The sequence below is a fragment of the Numida meleagris genome, chromosome 1 (assembly GCF_002078875.1).
Source record: "Numida meleagris isolate 19003 breed g44 Domestic line chromosome 1, NumMel1.0, whole genome shotgun sequence".
In the NCBI taxonomy this organism is placed as follows: domain Eukaryota; kingdom Metazoa; phylum Chordata; class Aves; order Galliformes; family Numididae; genus Numida; species Numida meleagris.
In genome coordinates, this window is record NC_034409.1 from 58135799 (window position 1) to 58156348 (window position 20550).

General features: G+C 43.8%; 1 protein-coding gene across 2 annotated transcripts in view; it reads left to right on the plus strand.

Annotated features, from left to right (window-relative positions):
- CREB3L2 (cAMP responsive element binding protein 3 like 2) overlaps window positions 1–20550 on the plus strand; it is a 78941-nt gene that overhangs the window by 19328 nt on the left and 39063 nt on the right. For both annotated transcript variants that reach the window (XM_021388541.1, XM_021388546.1), the window contains exon 2: window positions 18854–19070. In XM_021388541.1, the coding sequence (XP_021244216.1) occupies window positions 18854–19070 (217 nt within the window). The remainder of the gene's footprint in view (window positions 1–18853; window positions 19071–20550) is intronic.

Genomic DNA, 20550 nt, shown 5'->3' on the forward strand with positions numbered 1-20550 from the left:
GTATGGGCAGATACCATAAACAAAAGATACTTCAGAGATGGTTCCTTGCAAAGTATCGTCCCTGCCCCCAATATCTCCAGGGCTCATCTCATCACAAGCTGAGTGCTCTTGTGGCTTTAGGCTGAAGGAGGTGAATGAGTGCATGACCTCCAGGTTATCTTGCCCAGAATGAAGCTTGGGTATCTCAGCAGAGGAGGCTTGCCTGTGGCTGCTCCTGGACTGGTTGTGCAAGTGGTATTTGGGATAAGAAACAGTCACTGTCAGGGAAATTTAAACTCTGAAAAACAAGAAAAGGAGCTCTGAATACCCCTCACCTGCTCCCCTGTTGTACCATTATGCATCTTTTTTGCCCATCTCATCACCAATGGCCTTAGCCAGGTCAGTACCATAGTTCTCATAAGTACTGGCAGGCAACTTCTCTGTAGTCTTTCTTAACTGCTTAATTTCTTCTCCAATCAAAACACCAGCTTCAGAGTATTGCAGGAAAGCATCTGAATGCATGTTCTGTTTGTCTGATAGGCATCCCATAGAAGTGAGAGATTTCACACAGTTTGGCTGGGTCTGTAGCCAATTTGCTTATCATTGCTCTGGTTGCACCTCTTAGAGCTGTATGGCTACAGTGAATGACGTGGTATGGAAAGTCCCCTCAAGCTTTTATTCCTGTAGTTTTAACACTGCATATGGCTGCTATCTTACCAACAGCAACAAAAAAATGAATACAGATTACAATACATCAAAAATGGCTACTTCTCTTTTCAATTCCTGAGTTTTTGAACACTGGCTTGCATCAAGATCAGACAAATGTGCTTAATTAAAAATGGCTATAGCGCTAAACCTTTAAAAACTTATTGGAATGTCACTGGTTTTATTTGATTGGATTTTTGGTGGGGAGTATGCAGTTGGAATTACTGGTGGCATGGACATCTAGTCTAGATATATTTCCATGTTCTATCCTGACTGGCTTAGCAAATCCTTTCAAGAGGGGTATAGTTTTGATTGCCACTATGTACTGGAGATTGGAGCAAAACCAATGATCTGTTCCTTCCCTCCCTCCCAGAAGTCTGCCAACTTGTAAAATACCACATACAGTCACTATGCTGAAAGCTGGATGGTCCATTTAAATTTCTGTCGTCTCTATCTGTTTGCAGGCTTTTGAAGCATGGCTGACTGTCCCCATAAAGGTCAAACTGGATGCTTGTGTAATGGAATCATCTTGTGGAACAAAGCTAATCGGTCCTTTTGTAAAATGGTCTTGTGGTCTCCCTTTAGAAAATGTGACCCTGATGAACCTTTGGGAGTGTTATTAAGTATTGTTTATTTTGATCTTGGGAAAATAAATGGGATTGGTAGTAGAGAAGAGATGGACAACTACTCTTTCCGAAGTGGAGTTCTTATTCCTCTGTATTGTCCTATCCTTGAATTCGCAGTGTCTGTATACCAGCATCTAGAGAACAAGTACAACTGAGCTTATGGAAATCATAGAAATGTTGTGTTCCCATTTGGCATTAGTGCCAACCATACTCATTTTGACTCTTGCCAAGGATCTGATCTTCCTGAGCCATCTGGGAACTGCAGCTCCTCAGTAGAATCAGCACAGTGCTTTTCAATCGCTTTTTTTTTCTGCATGCTGATCAGTTTTCTAGGGAGGTTTGCAGATACTGCAAACTTGACCTTATTTGATGTCATCTAGTTCCTTTGTTATCTTTTGTAGATCTTGCAACAACAACAAAAAATAAAACATGGGGGGAAGAGTGTGCAGCAATTCTGAAAATGTGAGGATTTTAGTTCTGGCACGTCCAAGAGTTTTTGCCTATGCAGAGCCAATAGTAAGCATGGTTAGTGTGAGCCTGGATTTAGGAAGTCTTGCAAGTTTACTGAATTTAGCTGTAGCTTTTAGAGAAGACTACAGCTAAATAATACCTTCATGTGTGCTTGTTAATTTAATTTAATGAATAAAACCACTGTGGTTTTTATGAACTTCTTTTTTAGATGGAAGCTTAAGATACTCCATTGTAACCTGTTTAACTTCAAATACCATTTTCAGTTCACTGGGGCAATCCCATTTTAACTGTAAATCTCTCATGCTGCACGTCTTGAGAACTTTTGTTTCTTTTAATGATGCTGAATTTTAATGGTGTGAGATCACTGTCTGTAGCAAACTCCAATCCCAGCAGGAAGTAGTGGTTTTAGCATCACTTCTTCTTTTTTTTTTTTTTTTTCCCCTCTTCTTTCCCATTATAAGAACCTTCCTGATATCACACATTTGTCAGTGTACCTTACGCAATGACTCTGTAAAATCTACTGCAAGTTTCAAATTCCTCAGGAGTCCTGTAAGTTTCGCTCTCGTTCCCTCCTGGTCCAGATGGTCTTTAGCAGATGCTCGCTGGAACTGTTCCGCAGCCAACAGTGCTGTATGAAAAACTGAGCTATATTTAATACACAGACACATGCACACACATGTATGTGTGTGTATCCTTAACTGGCTTTGGAGTTATGCATTACTGATAAGTAGTGCAATGATCCCTTGGTTATTTTTCTGTCTATATACCTTTCTTTTTCTAGAACCAGACAGACTCTTTTGGTTCCAAGAAAGTGATTTCCCTCTGCCAGGTTCCCCCTGTGAGCTAGCAGAAAGTGTAATGATGGGGGCTGTGCTGGCTAGGTGATAAACAGGATTTCACATGGTTATGCATTGCAGCTGGCTTACAGAACGCACGGAAAAACCATGATGTCTTAAATTTGCATTAGAATTGCTTTTTGATTGTTGCTACTTTGGGCAGGAGAGGAGAGGGGGCTGTTTCTTCGTGGTGATCCACAATCCCTTATATGTGCCCAGGTGAGCTCATTTGAGGGTGCATGGGTTAAGCCCCCTGGTGAGCTTGCTCTTTACATTTGTGTAGCCTTCCAAGCCCAGTGCGGATGCCTCCCTCAATTTCTGCTTTCATGCATTGGTTCTGTGCCACAAGAGAGAAATGGAGGCTTGGGGGAGACCTTATGAGTGTCTACAACTAGCTCAGTGGAGGTTGTAGTGAGATGGGAATCTGTAGTGAGGTGAGGGGGCAGTCTCTATCGCTCATCAAGTGATAGGACAAAAGGAAATGGCCTTAAGTTGTGCCAGGGGAGATTTATGTTGGATACCAGGATCGTTTCCTTGGTTGTGATGCATTGGAACAGGCTGCCCTAGGAAGCAGTTGAGTCTCCATCCCTGGAGGTATTTATAAGATTTGTGGACGTGGTACATAAGGACATGATATACTGGTAAATTTGGCAGTGCTAGGTCCATGGTTGGACATATGACCTTAAAGGTCTTTTCCAACCTAAATGATTCTATGATTTTGTGTTTACAATCCCTTCTACCTCAATGTTGACCATGGTGCTATCTTCCATGCCACTGTCCTTGAAACCCCTTCTGTCAGGAGAGCATCATTTCATTACCACTCCTGGAGATGTGCAAGCAAGAGGTGAAGGCCATTTGCAGGCTTTTGCCTTAAGGGATGGAGCCCATGCATGACACCGTGACCCTGGGCCCTCACTGGCGTGCTGGTGCCAAGCTGTGGTACCAGTGTGCTCAACGTGGCGCTTGCCTGTTGTGGGTGGAGCGGCCCATGGTGTGCAGTGCCACCAGGCTGTATTTCTTTCCTCACAGAAATTTTGACAGAGCCCACACAAAACCACCATTTTCTGTCTTTTAAGCTCTAGTATAATCAGTATGGAAGCATGGGCCGAGCAGTCAGCCTCTGAGAACTTGAAGCCTGCACTTGCTGGATGCTAGGGCAGTTATCTGTGAGAGAACTGTCATCCATCCTTCCCTTCTCCACATGGGCTGTGCCTCTCCTTCCCTTTTCTCCCTGCTAATCAGGCACTCAGTTGCCTCTGGATGGCTTGAGTAGATTTTGGCTGCGGCTCGCATGGGTCTGGGTTTGCATTAGCTGGGATAACGCCAGTGAGTGATTACATGTGCCGGTGATTATGCAATGTCTGAAATTTCCCTCTGCTCGTCTCTGTCCCCAGGACTCTGGCAAACTTTTCTGGATATCTTGGGAGAGTTGTCTTCTGCACCACGCGGTGTGCTCACTCAATATATCCAATTAATTAAATCACAGCGCTGCAAGTGAAAGTGGCTTTGTTTGTGCATTAGCATTTGAGGGATGTGGATTGGGAAGGGGTGCATGTGTGTGTACTTGCTGGAGGCGTTGGCTGGAGAGTAGATCTGCTTTTAGTGCCAGAAACTTGCATTGCCTGGTGGAGTTGATCCTGTAATTAATCTTTGAAACAGGATGAAACTCCTTCTTTCTTTAAATGCTCCCTCTGCTTCCTCTCTGTCATTTGTTTCCTTCTTTTTTAATTATTATTAGTTTTTATTCTGATAAAGAAAAACATGAAGGAATCTTTATTCTAACTAAAGAGGCCAAGCTATCTTGTTCTCAGTGTTTTTGAGTGCTTAGGTTTGTGTTCTTTCTCAGGTTGAAAGTGACAGTAAAGTAACTTGCCTCTGATAGTCTCTGCTGTGGGTAGACTTCTGATGCTTCAAACTCAGTGTTTGGAAGGAGGATAGGCCATGAAGGAGATACGCAGACACGTGCAGCTTTGCTAACTAGGAGATGTGAAAAGGAGACTTGTAAAAGCGCAGCTGCTAAATTAGTTCCTTTGAAGTCACTCCCTCCATGCAGAAGCTTCCTTTTAGTTCCCCCACATGCCCCTGGCATTCCCCTCATCCGGCTCACTGGGAACTTCCCATTGCCACTGAAAGCAGATGTCTGTTATGCCTGGATTATTTGGGAATTCAGTGTGGGATCTGAAAACGATGGTGTAGCCATTTGCTTGTGAATTGTCGTTTGCCTTTTGCAGGTTGTTCCAAGTGTTTACTTGTGCTTTGGTACAACTGCAGCTGCCCCTTAGGAAAAAGTCAGTATCAAAAGGATAGGGATTGGTTTGTCTGTGTGGGTGTTGCTGGGTGTCTTTGTTTCAATCTCTTTGACTGAGAGTCCAATGCAAGCCTGCAGAATTTTTCACCTGTGACCTTCTCAGCACTCGGCTTCCAGTGCCATGGCCAGCAGCGATGTGGCTGCTCCCTCTTGCAGCCATTGCCTGTGTCTCCTTCCCTGGGTTGTCCCCAGCCCTCACCAGACCAGCTCGGTCTCGGGGAGCAGCTCTCAATCACTTCCTACAGCATGGCTTGGGAACCCAGCCTTAAAAATAAACCATGGGTGGTGCTGCAGGATATGCCTGCTGCTTGCCTTTGTGGGTTGAAGGGCTGAATTTATTGAGAGCATTGTTTGGAGCTTGCTCGTGAGTGGGTGGGTTGTGTGTAATGCGAACAACCTTTGGTCTTAAACCTTGGTTCTTGAACTGTGTGGCTGCCTTCCAGATAAGAGTATCGAGTTATCTGGAGAGTAGGAATGCAAAGCAGCATCAGCAGGTTTCTTAGCCTTAGGTTTGAATAGGCTTCTCCAGAATGTGCTGCTGTTCTTGTAAACAGTATTGTTTTGTTGCAAGAAGGCCAAAGGAAACTGTTATGATTCATTAGTTTAGTTTTATGTAAATCATGGACGATAAAACTTGCCCAGATTGCTTCCTGTTTGAATTTCTGTGTATCTTTGCAGGGAGACCTCCATTATGGATGGCTTGGGTTAAAGAATTGACACTGTTCCTTTATGATGACTGATCATCCTCCTTCTTTTTAATATTGTGTCCTTTTATAACCACTGTCAATGGATCTAGCTTCAGCTTATAAACTTTATGGTGACTAATCGTCTTCCCCTTTTTTTAATATGTCCCTTTATAACCACTATGAATGGATCTAGCTTCAGCTTATAAACTTATCTGCAAGCTGCTAGAACTGTTTTTTAAGGCTTATTCCCAGTTTCAATGCTTAAAGTTCATGTTCTGCATTCATTTCCTTTTCGACAGGCTAAATATACTGGTTTCTTCTTCTGTTATTTGCTGTTGTATTTCCTGCTGTTGCAGGATTTGCAGCTCTGCAGTGATTCTGGTGATTCCCTGAACTTTCCCTGGCTGAATACCATCTTTTTTTTTTCCTTTTTTTTCTCCTTTTTTTTTTTTTTTTTTCCCTTTTTGGAAGTAGAGGCTTTGAGCGTGGCTCTGGCCAGTAGCAGCTGCATTTGCAGTGAGCATGGAGAAAATGCATTCCTCCCTCACAGCCCTCTGTCTTCTGAAGTCCCTTAAGTCTGTGCGCTCTGGGTTGTGTGCTGGACAGACTTATGCAGTGTGTTTTGTGGCTCCTTTCGCCACTTCTCTCCCATGGTCTCAGGTCTTTTTCGAGATCTCTCCTTCTGATTGTCCACACACCCATCACAAGAGCACAACTTGGGGCTTTTTGTGGCAGCAGTAAGATTTTTACCTTTGGCTTTATTTAAAACATGTTGCTTGTTTATGGCTGCTTAACAAGGAATCCTTGTTTTGGTTTTGTGACCTGACCTCCTTATTATTCACTGCTCCTCCTGATGCTACGTTATTTGCAAACCGGTGGAGGTGACTTCTCCTCTCAGGGCACTGATAAAATAGCAAAGGCTGGGGCCAAGGGCTGATCTCTGTGGGATCAGCTGATCCACTGAAAACATATGGTGCAATCTGCTGGTTTATGTTTCACATCTAAAGAGTTCTTATTTCTTTATCCCACTGCATGCGTCTTGTTGACTTCATTTTCTGGCTTTGTTTTGTATAGTACCAACCCAGTTGCCTTACAAGAGACAAGGTGTATCGAGCTCATGAGATTATTACAAGAGATAAAATTTGAAAAGCTGAATTGTCAGCATGGAATTATAAGCATAAATTAGGTTTCTCTCCCTTTCGGTCTCAAATTCTAACTACTCCCTTCCCTTCTCCATCTCTTCCCTTAGTCAAGAATGAACAGCGGGTAGGTTAACTTGCTGTTACTTTGGCTGCCTTGTTTACACTTAAATATTTTTGTATTTTTTTCAGTCCAACAGTATTGTTTCTTACTGAAAATAGTTTCAAGAGCTCCTTAGCAGCTCTGTTCAGACTTTTCAGATGGAGATTTTCTAAGCCTGCTAATTAAAATGACTGGCTTTGAGTAGCTGTTGTTTTTATATTCCCCTTCGTTGTTGTTGGGTTGGAAATCAGTTCATTACCATCCTGTGGGATGGCTGTATCATCTGTTGTTTCTCATATAAAGAGCAGTAATTCAGAACCGCCCCCTCCCAGGGGTGTTCAATTAAACATTTTGGTCCCTTTTCCTCCCCCCAAACAGCTTGAGACAAGAATTTGCCTGATATATAATTAACATTCTTCTAGGTCCTAATGAACTCAGAATCGATCTTGTTCCCCTCTGAATTATATTTTCTGTTAACTCTTTCTTGGTTTCTAAGTTCTGATTTATGTTAACTCTCATTAATTTTTCCTTTCTTCCAGTAGTTTGGGTTTGACAGGTGCCTTAATTTCGATGGTAGGTGGGATTGTTTGCCTAGTCCCTATATCTCTGGAAAACATAGAGAGCTAAACATAATCTGTTTTGTTATGTTTTTAAGACCTTGTGTTAAGATGCAGATGTTTCCATCTACCGCTATTTTGAGGCCTGAACCTTGATTCAGTAGCACTTGTATGTTTTGTTTTGTTTTTAATGAAGTTGACTGAAGTCATGTTTTTTGGCTCTGTGACAAAAGAATTGTCACAGGAAATTGGAATACTGGCTCTACAGCGTGGAATGCCTTAAAATAATTTGTCTAGACAAATGCTGTGCATGCTTTTCAGTGTATATTTATTTTATCTCGTTCACATCCTGTTTCCTTTCTCTACGGCTTTCAGTACAGTTTCAAAACAAACTAGTTTGCCTTTGGCACAAGTAATAGCAGGCGACCCCCACTGCTCTCGTGGTGACGTAATACAAAATACATCTCGTCTCAGAGGAAGGGTGCCAGAGTACCAGCATTGATGAAGGCACTGGTCCACGCAAAATGAGGTGCCAAAACTACTTTTGTGAATCCCTTTGTGATTTTCTGCAACAGGAGTGTCTTGTAGTCTCCATCTCATGGTGAAGAGAAGAGAAGGCTCCAGGGAGACGTCATTATGGCCTTCCAGTATTGAGGAGAACTTTCAAGCAGGAAGGGGAGTGAATTTTTACACGATCTGATAGTGATGGGACAAGGGAGAGTGTCTTTAAACTGAAAGAGAAATTTAGGTTAGATGTTAGAAAGAAATTCTTTACTCTGAGAGTGGTGAGGCACTGGTATAGGCTGCCTAGAGAGGTCGTGGATGCCCCGTCCCTGGAGGTGTTCAAGGCCAGGTTGGATGAGGCCCCGGACAGCCTGATCTGCTGGATGGCAGCCCTGCCTGTGGCAGGGTGTTGGAACTGGATGAGCTTTAAGGTCCCTTCCAACCTAAGCCATTCTACGATTTTATAATTCTATGATTCTATGTATGGAGGGGCACCAGAGTCAACTTCAGAACATCAGGCATTTTGCCGTGGGATGGGTTTGGGCACAGCTGGCTGCTTCAATGCAGCTTCAGTTTCACGGCTTCAGCACAAGACAGGGGTGATCTTCCAAGGCATTGTCTTCACAAGTACCATTGCTCTGCATCGCTCTGCTTTCTTAGCCTCCTGGAGCAGTAGCTGTTAGGATGTGAAGCAAAGGGCACGGCAACAAGCTGAAAGAGTTCTGACAGTTTTGAAAGGGAAAGCTTTGATTATTCCTGCTGCTGGATCCATACAGAGTTGATAAATTGCCCCAGTGTTTGGTCTTAGTGCAAGTTTGTGGAAGGGTGAGAGGTACATCAGATCAAAACCCAAGATGTTTCTATTGAAAGGAAGGCATAGGGGTTGCTTACTGGGAAGGGGTTCTTTAATGTGGTGGTTTGTTCCACTGGCTGGCTAGATGACTTGTGGGCATGGGATATGACATCAAACTGACTGTTTTAGTGCACGTACTTAACGTGTAGTGCTCAGTGATAGCAACACAGAACACAAAGTCCTGCCAGTGTTGTTTCTCTGTCTGCCTGATAGTCGATATCTGTCAGATAGAGGGGGCAGCATTTTCTGTGGGGCAGGGTCTAAGCCCCGGTGGCAGCTGAGGTCATTGCTAGCCCAAGGCTGCTGATCCTTGAGCTCTGAATCAGGCAGAGGACTTCATCTCCCAGGTAAGGTGATGTGACCTATGGATTTCTTCACGTTTAGATTGCAAAGCCACACTGTTGTTGTCTTTCCTCCTTACCCAAAGATCAAGCACGTGCCTTTTGAGTTCAGGGAAGGGTTATAGGTGTGTGGTGTTCTTTTTATTTTTAAAGCATTACCATCCATCTCCAGTGTTAACCATTATGATCTAGGAACATCAGGTAGCATTTTATAAATGCTAAGTCACATTTGCCATAATCAACTCTGGGTCTGCCTTTGGATGTTTAAGGAAAGAGTCTGACTCTTCCAAAATTGAGAGCACTTAAATAAACATTTAGGAGCTTCATTTTGTGTCCTTTCTTTTCCAGCCTCAACTTACGTGCTTATGCTCTTAAAGCAAGCAAATAAAACCACACCCCACACTCCTGATCTAAAAGACTTGTAAAACAGAACCTAGGAACGCTGTAGTGAAATCACAGAATTACAGAATTGCTTGAGTTGGAAGGGACCTCAAAAATCACCTAGTTCCAATCCTGCTAACACAGACAGGGTTGCCAACCGCTAAGTCAGGCACTAGATCAGGTTACTAAGGGCCCCATCCAGCCTGGCCTCGAACACCTCCAATGATGGGGCATCCACAACCTCTATGGGCAACCTGTTCCAGCACCTCACCACCTTCTCAGTGAAAATTTCCCCCTGACATCTAATCTAAATCTCCCCTCTTTTAGTTTAAAACCGTCCCCCTTTATCCTATCATTATCTATCCATGTAAGCAGTTGATTTCCCTCCTGTTTACAAGCTTTTAGTACTGGAAGGCCACAATGAGGTCTCCTCAGAGCCATCTCTTCTCCAAGCTAAACAAGCCCAACTCCCTCAGCCTGTCTTTTGTAGGAGAGGTGCTCCAACCCTCTGATTATCTTCATGGCCCTCCTCTGGACCTGAAATAAAACACTCAGTCTCTCCTTAAGCTGCCCAATACTAATAGTAAGGCTGTACTTGTTTTATAATAACTCTTTAATTAAAGAGCTAAATTTTGATGAGTGGCATGTAGGTCTGCAGCCAGCGCTAGAAAAAGGAAGGAATGATAATCTCAGCGAGCTGAAACACTGCCATTAAACTTTGCAGCCATTAAAGAAAGTTCTTGAAGATGAAAATAGCGTTTTTTATTTTAAATGTTAAGTGTCCTGTCAGTCACGAGTGGCAAGCTAGGGCATGCAGCAAGCTCTGCTGACGGAGCAGAAGTTGTTCTTTCCTACCTACACTTTTCAGACTAATTTAAGATCCTCCTTTGAAAGATACTGGTTTGGTCCTTAGGGAGGAGGCTGTTGAGAACACTTTCTACATGAAAAAAATGGAGCTGGAGAGCATCTGTGTTCCACAGGAGGCCCTCTGAGTAAAGGGAACCTAGACAAGGAGTTCTGATGTGGCCCTGCTCTAACAGTGTCTTTACACGGTGTGCCTGCTTGGGTGGCTGTTTTTGGGAGGCTGTGCCCATGGCCCACGGCTGGCACCTTCAAGTATTGCTCAATATATGGGAATAGTAAAGAGACCTTGTGGGGTGAGCAGACAACGAAATGCCTGCAGGGCAGGTTCCACTGAATGGCTTTAGTTGGAAGGGACCTGAAAGACCATAGAGCTCCAGTCCCAGTGCTATTGACAGGGTTGCCTACTGCTAGCTCAGGCTGCACAGGGCCCCATTCAACCTGGCCTTGAGCACCTCCAGGATGGGGCACCCACAGCTTCTCTGAGCAACTTGAGAAGCGTCTCTGCTTTAAGTAACTGTCTCTGAATGGCCTTGCTAGGGACAGGGTTTTATCCCTGTGTCTTCTGATATCATTCCCTGCTTACCTTTTTCTCCTTCCTATTACACGTGTAAGTCATCTTTAAGATAGGTGTAAGGCTCGTGATTCTGTTTAAAATGCAGGGATTGCTCTAGCTGTACCCTTTACAAAGGGCTTATTTGTGCCCTTCAAGAAGCGTTGCTGTTACCTGAGGACTCAGACAAGTTTGCTTTGCTTTCTTCCCCTCCTGTTCCTCTGGTGAGGGAAGGTCATAAATGAAGCCAAGTGCAGCATGCCCAAACATTGTGAAACACTGCTATAATGTTAGGTTCCCTCTGCATGCATTCAAGAAGAAAGCAGAGTAACTGTTTTCTTTCAAAAGTGGCAATAAGTTAAGCCAGCACTGCAATGACAACATGCATTATCCCCACTGCCTAGCTCTTGGGCAGCTAACGAGACCTTAAGTGCCCACTGGTGAACAGTAAAATTTGTAAACAAAGGTTTCAACTTGTCTGAAGGCTTTCCTTCACTGCTTTTTCTTCCTTCTGGCAAAACATTGGATTGTTGCCCAGTAGGCACTATTTAGATGTAAAACTTGCAGTAAATGCCAGTTTCTTCCAAAGAGCTAGTAGGTGTCCCAGCCTTGGGGCATAACCCAGCAGATTTGCATTAGCTCACAGCAAGCATTTTTGACTTGGCATTGCATACATGGAATGTAGCTGGGGAAAACAAAAAAAAAAACTACTACATCTGTTCCTTTCTTTGCTAGATGGTTTTAAAAAATGTAACAGTTATCTTTAATTATCTTGCCTGGATGCTAAAACCATCAGAGATCCCAATGACTAAAGTTTGTCCAGGTGAGTCATGTTACATGGAGATGCTGAGGGGAGGCTTTGCCACTGCTCCTGGCATTCTGGGGGCTCATGAAAGGCACAGCCTCCAAAGTCACTCATGATAATGAGCTGTGACCATACTCCTCGCAGATAGAGAGAAGGCCATTGGGAAAAGCGAGGGAGAATGTTAGTGTTCTGTAGTTCTGCTGTTCAAACTGGTGGCCCGAGAGCTGTCTTATGAGTGATACAAATGGAATGCACAGCAATCAGCCTGGTGTAAGAAGAGTTAAAAAAAAAAAACCACTTTAAAAACAAAACAAAAAAAAACAAACCAAGAAACAACATAAAGGAAAAAAAAAAAACAGCAACCTAAAAATGAAAAAAGAAAAGCCAACCTGAGTAGCTGAGACAGAATGAAAACAGCTGACCTGCGTCCATAATACAGATGCTTGCTCACAACATGGAGTTGGGAATGTTTTTGAGGTCTCAGCCGTGGACCTGACCAGGGAGCTGCCCTGAAGGGCTCCCAGCTGGCTGACGTACTGCCCTGCTGTGCTGATCCTAGTGACTCACTCCTCTCAGACTTGAGTTCCTATGGGGAGAGGAAATAGCAAAACAAGCACCCAGCCTGTTGGAAAGCGAGTCTGGATCCAAGAATTGTGCAATGGGGGAAGGGCAGGGGAGTGTGAGAAGGATTTTCCTATTTTAAATGACTCCCAAGAGGCCTATGCTAGGAATGAGCAATGGCATCCTATTCTCTGCCTGCAGATGGTGGGCTTAGGAGACACTGAACTCCGGGGTTGCTGCTCACCCTTTCCTTTTTCTTTCAACCTCTGTTTACTCGTAGTTACTATAGAGTTTAATTTTGTTTTTAATTTCCTCTTCAAATCCAGCATTCTTTGGAGAAGGGAAGGTTAAAGCTAAAGAATGTTTTGAAACAAGGAAAAGCAAAGGAACTAATATGCTTCTTGAAATATGCCCCATTAGTTGAAAATAAATATGCTGCTTCTTTGCTGGTTGTGGGTTGCAAATACTTGAGTGTTTGCAATGGGAGTGTATGCATCCATGTGTGCATAATGGGGTGGATTATAAGATTTGCTCAGCATGAACTTCAGCATTTCCAGCTGTGTAACCTGAGCAAGTTGGGAAGATGTACAGATTTAATTACCACGTAAATCCATTAGCTCTGAATTTCCTGGCATTTGTTTTGCTGATGACACAACCTGAATGTTATTCACTTAGTGGATTTTTTTAATCCATCCAATTTTTTGGGGGTGATTAAAGTGAGTAATTGCTGGTGTGAGACTCCAAATGATCATATCTGCTGTTATGGTGGATCTCTTCGCTGTTTTCAAATACCAATTTCATGTATTACCCTTCATATTCTCCTGCAAATGAAGCAATTTTAGTGTAATTAATAACCAGCCAGTAAAAAAAAACCCATATATTGTAGTAGAGTAAAATAACTGGCAAATTATTCCTCTGTGTCTTGGGTTTGATTTTTTTATGCTGTAGAAGAAGCACACCTAGAGATGTGAGGTTCCCTCTGTTTGTCCATACCAGGTGCCTAAGCCAGAGTAGTGCCAGTCTCCACTGTTTTATCAGTGTATTTTAGGCGTGACTTGGGGGACTGTTTACTTTCCTCAGTCACCCTGGTCTCTTCTGTTTGCTGTATGTAACACGTTTTTTCCTGCAATCTGAAAGCTCTTCCAGCTGTTCTGCTCCTTAATCAGGCTAGGAGGGAGGATCTTTGTGTCTCATTTAAGAGTAAGCAGTTAGATGTGCCTGCAGTTGTGTGCTCATTAATACTGTGGCCTGTTCAAGAGCTCTTCTGGCAACTGAGATTTTTGCCAGTTCATGTGTTGTTGCATGACTTTTTTTCAAACATGCGCGGCCAAATGTAGTTGGTTTCTCTTTTTCCTCCTTATTCTCCCTCAAATTAACACATCCCAATGGTAAGCACCCTGGTATCAAGTTGTATAGGGTGCAGCTATCTGCTTTTCCACTCAGTTTCCCTGTGGGGATGCTGAGGAGGGTTAGTCTTTCAGCCCCTATCTTTGGAATCACTATTCTGGAAAAATACTGTGCTGCTGCCAGGCTGTCCTTCATTTCTCATCCTTGTAAGAGCATTGCAGCAGGAGCTTGGATCTGTGCCTCATAACAGTGATGTGTCAACGCATCCTATGCCAGTAGATGAGCTCTTCTGTTCCCTGAAGGGCGTGTGGGAATGAATCGTGGAGGTGAGGCTCTAGGGAGCTCCACTGGTAGCCCTTCTCAAAGCTGACAAGGCTGAGTACCACGTGATCCAAGCTGTGGCTGAGTTTGGAGAAGAATGAGTGTTGGCTAGCTTCCCTGCTGTGAATGTAAAAAAATGCCAGAAGAGGAAGAAGTTGAGGAATGTGATGTACCTGAAAACTTGCTGAGTTTTTGCTTGAATCTGTGTGACAATGAACTGACACTGCAAGTGTCAGTGAGTGCTGAGAACAGTTCTCTTGGTCATTTGGAAGCTTAGGGAGCTTTTCAGTATGTGTCCTTGGGTTTGAGCGTGCAGGAATTCATGGACTTGTCTGCTGCATCATCATCATTGGTAGGACTGCGTATGCAGTTCTCCGTGAGCAGTGTCTGGGCATGGTTCTTTAGCTGCAAAGGGCAGATTTCTGCTCCAGGTCCTTATCATAGAATCCCAGAATGGCTTGGGTTGGAAGGGACCTTAAAGCCCACTCAGTTCCAACCCCCTGCCATGGGCAGGGCTGCCACCCAGCAGCTCAGGCTGCCCAGGGCCCCATCCATCGTGGCCTTGACTGCCTCACCACTGCCTCACCGCCTTGTGAGTAAAGAATTTCCTCCTAATGGGTAAATGCTGCACTTGCACACTTGAGCAGAACTGTGTATGATGCGTTTTATGGCTCTTGCATTACAACCAAGTCTACAGGTGAGCCTGCTGAGCCTGTGAAAAGCATGTATGTGCCATCCCTAACAACTGGCACCTTGCCTGGATGCCCCAAAATTTGAATCCTTGTGTTAGCAGTTGTGTATTCTATTCAGACCTCCTTGGATACCATATAAGCAGATGCCTGTGAAATGCGTGTTTGGTTGCTTGAAAAGGAGATGGTATCTCTATGTAGCCTCTCTTCCTGATGTTTGATGCTATTAACTAGAAATGGTTCTTTCTGTGTTTTATCTCCTATGTACCTTTGATTATGCAAACTACAAAAGAGCTAGTGAAGAAATGATTCCCTCTTCTGCCCGTCAACTTACAGTGAGAGAGGAAACTGGAGATGAGGACAAATTCATGGCTGGGGTGCACTCTGGCACAGCACGTGTAGGCCAACATGCTCTGGGATTCCTGAAGGGCGGGCTTTGGTTGTACCCCTGCAGGAAGTGTGTAGGCCTCCTAGTGGGTGACGGGTGTTTTACAGGCTCACTTAAATGTAATTGTGGAGTGTCATTTATGGCTCTCGACTTCATTCCTTTTTCAGTGAGCTCTTTGAAAGCCAGTTTTCTGAATTTGGCTGTTTCAGTCTCAGTCCTGATAACACGGCACCTTGAGATAACCGGCACTCACCGGTCTGACTTCAGGCTGCACTCCCATGGAAGGACCCAAACCTGAGTCTCTATTTCACTTCAGAGCCGTCCATTTGAGCAGACAAGAAAAAAACTTTTCCCGTAGGCAGAGCTGGAGAAAAGGGGCTTTGTCTGGCAGGAACAGTCAGATGCTGTGAGAGCTGCAGCCTGCGGCTCACTTGGGCTGTGGCCAAATATGACTTTCTAAAAGCCATCCAAAATCCACTGTGCGCCCGGATGCGAGAGCCCTCCTCTGTTTGCTTACCACGGGGATGATATCTGTAGGTGTTTTGTGTTCCTCTAAAGCACCTGGCTTATGGGTGGGAGCAAACGTCCCAACAGCTTGGCAGAGAAACTCCGTGGAGCTGCAGCTCTCTCCCTGCAAACATGAGCCCTGGTGTTTTGCTTGCCTGTAAAGTGTTCTGGGAGAAGGGAAAGATAAGGTTATATCTGTCCTAAATCCATGGCTTTTTACAGAGCTTAAAATCTCGACAAAACACATCTTTTTGCTATGTAGAGAGAACAGTTCATTAATTCAAGTACACTCCTTATACAAACATGTCTGTAACTAGTGCTGTCACTGGCTGTGCGGTGTGAGGGTACAGAATCATAGAACGATAGAATCGTTAAGGTGTAAAGACCAATAAGATCATCTAGTCCAACTATCAACCCATGCCTGTGACAGGTCTGGACCATGTCCCTCAGTGCCACATCCACATGGTTCTTGAGCACCTCCAGGGATGGTGACTCCACCACCTCCCTGGGCAGCCTGTGCCAGTGCAGCACCAACACGGGGGTAGCCAGGAACTGCAACAGAGCTGTATTTTATTAAAAAAAAGCCATCGCCAACAACAACAAAACCTCACATTTTTGATGCAAGTACTCTTTTTTCCTTTTTTAAAGATAAACTCTGCTGGGGAAAGATGCCAAACTGAAAGCCACAGACAAAGAATTCCTTTCTTTTTCAACCAAGGAGATATTGAGTTTCTGGCGGTCTTCTCAGCTTCCTCCCTGATTTGCCCTTTCCTCTTCTGGAGCACAGAGGTGATTGCTGCAGTATCAGCATGGAGGGCTGTTCTGTGAATGTTCTGCTCTGGAAGTGGCCTCTGACCACTGCGGTGTGTGCGGAAATAGTGGGAGTGATGGAGGTTGTGCCTTGAGAAGGCAGAGAGGAGCAGTTTAAGTGTAGGTGGGAATTGTGAGGAGGTTGATGTCTCAATGCTCCCTGAAAGCTTCTGCTGTCGCTGCTGCTCAAATGCCTTTTTGAAACCTCTAATCAAATGGAGTTGCTTTCAATGAGACTACTGTTTTCGTAAGGAGAAAAAAAAAGCAAGCTTCATGTGTTCACTGCAGTAGAGATGTGTGTAACATACAAAATATTCCTGCAACTCAAGCAGTATTGTTTTCTCTAATCACTGAGAAGTCCAGACCCCTAAAGCTGCATCTCTTAGTGGAGTCCAGCAGCTGTGTGATCTGGCTTGTCACACTCCTTTAGGACTTCTGTGTTCATAGTTGCATTGCAGACTTTAAAAATAAGATGAAAACCCATAGAGGACCATTTTAAGAACAGATAGAGCATATATTTGCTGTCAGAATGTTCTGTTGTAAATGCAGGTCCATTTCTTCCGTGGAGCTTGCTGCTTGTCAGCTTTGCAGACGTAGCAGAAAAACAGAGAGCACGCACGCTGAGGAACATGTTGGACTCCCTTCCCTGTCCCGAGGCCCTCTTTCTGTCTGGTTTTGGGAAGTTGAAAGTTTATTTCCTTTGCTGCTTTTCCTGAAGTGGTTTTAGGAAAATTCCCCATTCAAAAGGAAAGAAAAGTAATCTAACTTTACTTCTTCCATTTGCTTATTTACATGGCAATTGATACAAATGTCTTCTGTATTGAAGCAGTATTATGCAGAAATCTTTGTGTGAATTTACTAAAAATAGCCAAGTAGCCCGTGGTCATTTTGTCTTTCAGCTGTGTCTTGAAAGCAGTGTACAAATACTGAAGCAATCATGTTTTAGCTTGTGCTAATAGGGAAGCGTAGTTTATACATTTAGCAGATGGCAAGCGGCTCTGATTGCAAGAGCTAGTGAGTTCTTGTGTACTGAAACTAAAACAAGGTATTCTAAGGTGGTCATGACCCCCTTGCTGAGTCATTTCAGAGTTAGGTTAGTTGTTTTATCGTTCACAGCAAGTTAATATGAAACTACAAATCCATTTTGCCATTTGTAAAGGCTTTATTTTAGCTAGCTTGCTGTTTGAGCATAGTAACTGTGTTCCTCTGCTTAATGCCTTATGTTTAGTAAATATTTTCCTTAGTGCCTGTCAGAATTGACTGAAGGCTTATGAATTTTGAAAGAAGTCCCAGTTAGTACTGGTGAACATTTGGAAGAGGGGCTGTGTCTCTTTGGGTGCCTGGTGGGCTCTGTGAGAGCCACCTGAGCTCCGTGTTTTCTAGCATCAGGCTTTGAGGCCACAAGTGCTGCTGAGGTGTAACGGGCATGTGAGGAGTGTAAGCACACTGCTTTCTCGTGGAATCATACAATATGGACAAATTTGTTTCTTAATTTAGCCTACAGGAAGCCAGAAGTTGAATTTCAGTGATTGTTTCTGCAGGAGAGAGCAAGACGAAGAGCCAAGATCAATGCTGCCTGTGAAAACAGTGCAAATCAAGCAGATACAGACTTTCGTAGGACCAGGCCCCATATGACAAAGACTCCTATATGAGATGGTAGATAATGCCTGATTGTTTGGAAAAGCTCGTTACAATTCATTGCACAAATATTTTTGTACCAAAATAGAATTCTCTGTGCGTAAAACAAGGAGGAATGGTTTCTTGCAGTACAGTTTCTTCTGTAGTCTTCTGACACTTGAAATGAAAACAAGAAGAGCTGCAGAGTCTTTGGATATCAATGGGATCTGCACTGGGGTCTCTAGGAAATAGATCAGGAGATTTGGTTTGTGCTGTGTGTTTTGAATAAGAAACAAGCACAAAGTGATCCTAGTGCATGCAGCCATATCATGCGTTGTCAGTGTAATAGGTAAAGCGGTAATTAGCAGTGGCTGCCAGGAGCTCCAGCTGTAGGGCCTTGAGGCTGAATGTGGCTGGAATGCTGTGTCTGAAATAGATGTACAAATTATCCAGGAATTCCACTGTATAGCAAATACATTGCCTGGGGACATGAGGACTCATTTTGCTAGAGTGTGGTGCATGCTCTGTGCAACTAGAATCGTCATATGTGGTGGCAGACAATCTGTGCTTGGGTTGTTTCCTTTCTCTTCTCTGGCTTCAGTGACCACCCGTGTATTCTATTCCACACATGGCACATCCTCACAATAAATCCTGCAGGGCGTGTAGGGAGTACCTCTAGGGAAAGAAAGGAGGCTGCTTCAGGACATGGCTGCTGTGCTTCTATTTTCCATTTTCATTGTGAGTTAATCATAAACTCTTCTGTGTTCACTGGAGCAGGGCTGGTAGTTCCTGCTGCTGACTGGCACGGGTGCCTGCTGCAGATACTGGGGTTGTACTGATCAATACTGTCCTGTTGTTAGCATGACAAGCAAGGAAACAGACTTTTTCCCTTTTTATCTCCGCAGCACTTCACAGAGTTCCTGGATGAGTTCTCAACAGATGTCCTAGGCCAGCTCTTGAACGATCCTTTCTTGTCTGAGAAGAATGAAGTGATGGAGGTGGAACTGTCTCCGGCATCCCCAGCGCCCCTCATCCAGGCTGAACACAGCTACTCCTTGTGCGGGGATTCCCGGCCCCAGTCACCCCTGACCCACATCTCAACTGATGACAACTTCAATGAAGGTAGCACTGCTGTGTTCAGAATCAATGTTGATCAACTTGTCCTTGTTTGCTTGCCACAATGATGGAGTAATGGAATGTTCCTGGTGGGGTAGTGGTGCACTAAAGGTGCATGTGAACCTTCTGTGCTTATTGAAATACCTACAATGAAGTTACGGATGGGATTTGTTTTATTTCAGTCTGCAGGCATTGTGAATCAAGAAATTGGTCCATAGAGAGGGAAACTGTTCTCAGCAGAAATTACTAACTTTGCACTGTATTGCATTAAAACTAAGTGTTCATCCAAAAGAAATGGGAGAATATCCAGCAATACACTTGTTTCCAAGAATCTGAATCTTTGGTTGTTGAAGATAAATGGAGACCGATAAACCAAATGAGTCAAATGAAGACCACCCTGAAATTTGGGTGCTGAAGAATATGATGTGTAAGGCAAGGGTGCAATGGCTTTTCAATTTCAGGAAAAGAGGGGAGGTCTTATTGCAGTCTGCAGCCCCCCGATGCATGGATGCAGAGGAGGCAGATCTGGACTCCTCTCAAAGATGCACAGCGATAGCACAAGCAGTAATGATACAAGTTGCAAGAAGGGAAATTCCACTCAGATGTTAAGAAAACCTTTTTCACCTTGAGCGTGTCAAACACTTGAACAAGTGCCAGAGGCCATGAAGTCATCATCTATGGAGGTATTCAAAGCTGGGACAGAAAAGGCCCTGAGCAACCTTACTTGAGCTGCCTGTGCTTTGAGCAAGAGATTGGGAAAGCTGATCTCTACAGGTCCCTTCCAACCTACATCACTTCAGGTTTATTGAAAAAAGAGCAAACAAGAAAACCTCTTTAAATTATAGTTATTTTCAGTAGTGGAACTTTCTAGTATACCAAAATGAAAATCAGCTCCTTTTATTTATGTTTTTAAAATATGTGTATGGGAATGAAACTTCATGTGTGTTGGTCTTTAAATCTGTCTTATGAAGTCCTGTTTCCCCCTTTTTTTTACTTCTAAGAAAAGAAGTGGGAAACGGTGCAGAGGATGTGAGGAACACCACCAGCATTTTTTAGCAGCTATGTTTAATTCAGCAGTTATAAACATCTGGAGGGGAAAAAGGGAAATGCAGGAATGGTGGGAGGACAGGATCCAACCTGCTTGTTCTGATGTGTAAACGCCAACTAGCAAGAAGGGGAGTTCAAAAGCTAGTGCTGGTAGAGGAGCAAGGCCATGAATAACTGGCAACTCTTAGGAGTAATCACTGTGGAAGACCTTCACTCCTAATAATGTTTGTGTGTTCAACATTAGCTTCACAGTGAAATGCAGTAGAGTACTAAACCACTTTGCAATAAAAAGGAGAGATTTGTACTTACATCTAAGCATTAACAAGCTAAATTGTTTATGAAGATCCTCCAAGACATCAGTTTTCTTACGCTGACAATTTTGTAGTCCAAAGCACTCTCTCAAAACAAGGTGTGGCCTGTTAGAGATTTCACAAGTTTG